Here is a 4,899-nt window from a genome sequence, read left to right as displayed (position 1 = left end):
TCCATGGAAGACTGCTGCTTGGGGGGGGACTGTGTGTCCTCCATGGAAGACTGCTGCTTGGGGGGGGACGGTGTGTCCTCCATGGAAGACTGCTGCTTGGGGGGGGACTGTGTGTCCTCCATGGAAGACTGCTGCTTGGGGGGGGACGGTGTGTCCTCCATGGAAGACTGCTGCTTGGGGGGGGACGGTGTGTCCTCCATGGAAGACTGCTGCTTGGGGGGGGACGGTGTGTCCTCCATGGAAGACTGCTGCTTGGGGGGGACTGTGTGTCCTACAACGCTCTGCTTGCAGACCTCCACACCAGGGCCGCTCGCACGAGGAGAACCTGAGAAACATCTGTGCTCCTAACCCTCCCTGTGCTGTGAAAAACAACCCTGTTGATTAAACTGCCTGTCTGTCATCCCGTGTGAACTTGAGCGAGGAGTTAAAAGTGTAGGCTTGATAGATGTCTATCTGTGTGTGTGTGTGTGAGACAGAATGTATGTTTGTAGCTGTTTATGTGTGGGTGCGTTAACACATTGTGGAATGATGAAAACAGTTTTGACCTTTATTGTGTGTGTGTGCGTGTGTGTGTCTGTGTGTGTGTATGTGTGTGTGTGTCTTTCTCTCACTCTCTCAGGTTGTCGCACGCCCACAGGTCTGCTGTCAAAGTTCTCCGCAGAATGCAGTACTTTGTGGCCAGGCGAAAATTTCAGGTAGGAGGGGAGAGAGGAGGGGAGGGGAGGAGAGAGGAGGGGAGGAGAGAGGAGGGGAGGAGAGAGGAGAGGAGGAGGGGAGGAGGGGAGAGGAGAGAGGAGGGGAGGGGAGAGGAGGGGAGAGGAGGGGAGGAGAGAGGAGGAGGGGAGGAGGAGAGAGGAGGGGAGGAGAGAGGAGGGGAGGGGAGGAGAGAGGAAGGGAAGAGGGCAGGGGAGGAGGGGAGGAGAGAGGAAGGGAGGGGAGGAGAGAGGAGAGGAGGAGGGGAGGGTAGGAGAGAGGAGGGGAGGGAGGAGGGGGGGAGGGAGGAGGGGAGGGTAGGGTAGGAGAGAGGAGGGTAGGGGAGGAGAGAGGAGGGAGGAGAGAGGAGGGGAGAGAGGAGGAGGAGGGGAGGGGTGGAGAGAGGAGGGAGGAGAGAGGAGGGGAGGGGTGGAGAGAGGAGGGAGGAGAGAGGAGGGGAGGGGAGGAGGGGAGGGGAGGAAAGGATGGGAGGGAGAGAGGAGGGGAGGAGGAGAGAGGAGGGGAGGAGAGAGGAGGGGAGAAAAGAGCTTCTCTTGAGTTTTGTGGTTTTTCTGGAAGGGGAGGGTTGGCCCCCAGGGCATATATGCAGCTGCAGTGTGTGTGTGTAAGAAAGTGTAATGTATTGTGTGGTTGTGTGTGTTTGTGTATGTGTGGTTGAGTGTGTCTGTTGCGAGTGTGTGTGTGTCAGAGCATGCCGTTATTTTTGCGTAGGTCGTGCTCTGTGAGCATGCTGTGTCTTTCTGTGAACATGTACGTGTGTGTGTGTGTGTGGCTGCAACTTGCACCTGCATGGCTGTTCTGTCTCCATACAGCTGCATCACCAGACAAGCCACACAGCCCCCTCCTCCACCTGCCCCCCCCCCCCCCCCCCCCCTCCTCCATGGAAGACTGCTGCTTGGGGGGGGACGGTGTGTCCTCCATGGAAGACTGCTGCTTGGGGGGGGACGGTGTGTCCTCCATGGAAGACTGCTGCTTGGGGGGGGACTGTGTGTCCTACAACGCTCTGCTTGCAGACCTCCACACCAGGGCCTCCAGACAAGCCACACAGCCCCCTCCTGCCCCCCCCCCCCCCCCCCCCCCCCCCCCCCCCCCCCAGGCCTTGCTGTAGCCCTAACAAACACCACAGCACCACAAGCTGCCCCTGCAACAAGCCAGGATTTGAAAAGTCTTCCTTAGGCAACAAACAAATATTTTCAAGTTAGAACACGACCTCACATTCAGTTTCCAGGGTTGGTATTTCCTAGCTTCCTCTTGTTTTGCTGCCCTGTCTCCTGCCTCGCTCACGTCTCTCCAGGGCTCACAGTCAGGCTGACAGGTTATGAATGATGATGCAACCTTAGCCTTTAGCTCGCCTAGCTACACAAAAACTGCTGTAGAGAAATACTCAACGGCAGATCTCTCTCCAGCAGATCCTGGGTCTGGGCACAGAGAATGGGAGAACTCTGGGGGGGGGGGGGCAGGGAATAAACTGAATAATGGTGACCATGGCTCTTGTGTGTGTGTGTGGCTCCACAGCAAGCGAGGAAGCCCTATGACGTGCGTGACGTGATAGAACAGTACTCCCAAGGTCATCTCAACATGATGGTCCGTATCAAGGAGCTGCAGAGGAGGTGAGGACACTCTCTATCTATCTATCTCTCTCTCTCTATCTATCTCTTTCTTATTCTCTATCTCTCTATCTCTCTGTCTCTCTATGTCTCTCTATCTCTCTCTTTCTCCTTTTTATCTCTCTCTCTCTCCTCTCTTTCTCTCTTTTACCTTCTCTATCTCTCTCTCCTCTCTTTCTCCTTCTCTCTATCTCTTTCTCCTTCTCTATCTCCCTCTCTCCTCTCTTTCTCCTTCTCTATATCTCTCTCCTTTCTCTCTCTCTCCTTCTCTATATCTCTCACTCTTTTCCCCCTCCCCCTCCTTCAGTGTTGTTCAGCTCCAGAGAGATGTTCTGTAGAGATGTTCTGTAGAGAGGTTCTGTAGAGATGTTCTCTAAAGAGGTTCTGTAGAGAGGTTCTGTAGAGATGTTCTGTAGAGATGTTCTGTAGAAATGTTCTCTAGAGATATTCTGTAGAGATGTTCTCTAGAGATGTTCTCCAGAGTGTGTTCTCCTCCTCCAGGCTGGACCACACGCTGGGTAAACCAGGCATGTTCCTGCCAGGTAGGACCCTCCTCTCCTGCAGCTCACTCTGCTCCACATTCTCCTGGGTGTCTACAGCACACACACACACACACACACACACAAACAGATACACACCACACATACACGTACACGCACGGACCCTCCTCTCCCTCCTATCCTCTCTACTCCTCCCTCCTGTCTGTCCTTCTCCACTGCCATCAGCCCAGCCAGCGATGTGCACAGAAAGGCCATATCTCCATGTTTGATCTCCATGTGACCTGTGTGTGACCCTGCCCATGAAGTAGGGTGAACGATGTGCTTTAAAACAGAAAGTTCACTTCAATGGAAAATACACGTGCGTGTGTTCATCTCTTCTAGAGAAAGGAATAGAAAAAGAATATCACACAGTTGGAGCCAGACTGATCCGACTGGAGGATAAGGTAAGCTGTGTGTGTGTGGGTTTGAGTGTGCGTGTGTGTGGGTGCGTGTGTGTGTGTGTGTGTGTGTGTGGGTGGGTGTGGGTGTGTGTGGTGTGTGTGTGTCGGTGTGTGTGTGTGGGTGTGTGTGTGTGGTGCGTGTGTGTGTGTGGGTGTGTGTGTGTGGTGCGTGTGTGTGTGTGGGTGCATGTGTGTGTGTGTTCCTGGTGTTCCTGTAGATTACGCTACGTCAACTTGAGTGTGAGTTTGCCCGTGGTGAACACACTGTGAGGGAGTGATTACCTCAAGGTGTGTGTGTGTGTGTGTGTGTGTGTGAGAGTTATCTGATCTCCGTGTGGGTTATAGAAATCTTTACAACAGTGAGTGTTATGGCTGGGTTCAGCCCATCTGCAGAGCAGTCAAACAAACCCCCTGGAGCTATCACAGTCTATTCACTTCAATCTCCACGAGCCTGAATCCACACCCACCCTGCGCACAGTACCTCTACAAACTCCTCTCTTTCAAAGCGTGTGTTCGTGTTTGGGGGAGGGGGGGTGGGGCATGATGGTTGAAAGGCCAGGAGAGGAGAGCAGACCTGAAGAGAGGAGAAGAGAGGAGAGGGGGAGGCAGGATTGCAAGGCCAGTAGCCCCCTCTGTGATCACAGTTAACACTTGCCCCAACAACAAACATTCTCCTTTTGGCTGTTTGGAAAGATAACTGTCGTTTTCACACTACCCAATAACTGTTGGTGTTTGTGAACGGGCCTTAACACTCAGGTCTGACTCTGAGAGCAGAGAAGTGACCTGCTGACCTTGGAGAGAGACACATCATCTCTCACTCCAACCTCCTCCTGTCAACGTGTTACATGGACAGCCCTGTCGTCACGACAACACACCACAGCCCTGTCATGAGGGCACGCCGCAGTTCGTCACCACGAGCATGACACAGCATGCCACCGGCCTCACGCAGGGACAACAGGAAGTACCGCGTGAGGAAACAGGAAGTGCTGGATGAGCAACCAGAGCCACGCACACAGATATTTTCAGACTCTGGTTGTCATTCCGACAGAGAACAGCGTCCAAAAAACACACACACACCCCCGCCCCTCCACACCCCCACCCTTCGACAAACACTCCCTTTCGCAACTCTTGAGATTCCTTAGAATGACTTGCAGAATACTGACGCTCACCCTGTCACGATGCCTGTGTGACAGGCTTCTCATGCCGAGCTATGTTGTCATGACGACGGGGCTGACGTCACGATGACAGGATGAGCTTTCAGTCAGACTTTACTTTGCTCTCTCTTCGAGGTCAAGAGGTCACCAGGTGAACTACAGCCAGGTATAAACGACTTGAGAGCCGTCACTGGAGACAACCTGGCAGTCGAGGTTCTAGACAATTTCACCTGGGGGGGCCAAGCACGGGGGGGCAAGCGGGGGCCAGCTGTAGTGTTAGAGGGGCCAGTTACAGTAAACATGATTGTTGTCATGTACTTTTCTTCACTGCATTACAGGCATTAACAGGCAAAAGACCATGTTTATAATTATTCAGAGTCTACATTTCGGGGGGCCACAAGGGGGTCCAAGCTGGTTGTCACAGGGGCACTGGCCCCCCCTGCCCCCCTCACCTCTCCTCATCATCACAACACACATTAACAAC

The 4,899-nt window shown here is 53.8% G+C and overlaps 1 protein-coding gene across 1 annotated transcript; it reads left to right on the top strand.

Moving 5' to 3' along the window:
• Positions 1–619: 619 nt before the first annotated feature.
• On the top strand, positions 620–3,264 carry LOC134016173 (potassium voltage-gated channel subfamily KQT member 1-like; the record flags this gene model as incomplete). The annotated part of the gene is made up of 4 exons (XM_062455565.1): positions 620–695; positions 2,230–2,324; positions 2,823–2,863; positions 3,203–3,264. Coding segments are annotated over 4 exons (274 nt in total), but the record flags the coding sequence as incomplete, so codon positions are not given.
• Positions 3,265–4,899: the final 1,635 nt, after the last annotated feature.

The sequence above is a fragment of the Osmerus eperlanus genome, unplaced genomic scaffold (assembly GCF_963692335.1).
Source record: "Osmerus eperlanus unplaced genomic scaffold, fOsmEpe2.1 SCAFFOLD_726, whole genome shotgun sequence".
NCBI classification, from domain to species: domain Eukaryota; kingdom Metazoa; phylum Chordata; class Actinopteri; order Osmeriformes; family Osmeridae; genus Osmerus; species Osmerus eperlanus.
The sequence above is the reverse complement of the archived record's forward strand: the minus strand, read 5'-3'. Positions and strand labels throughout refer to the sequence as shown.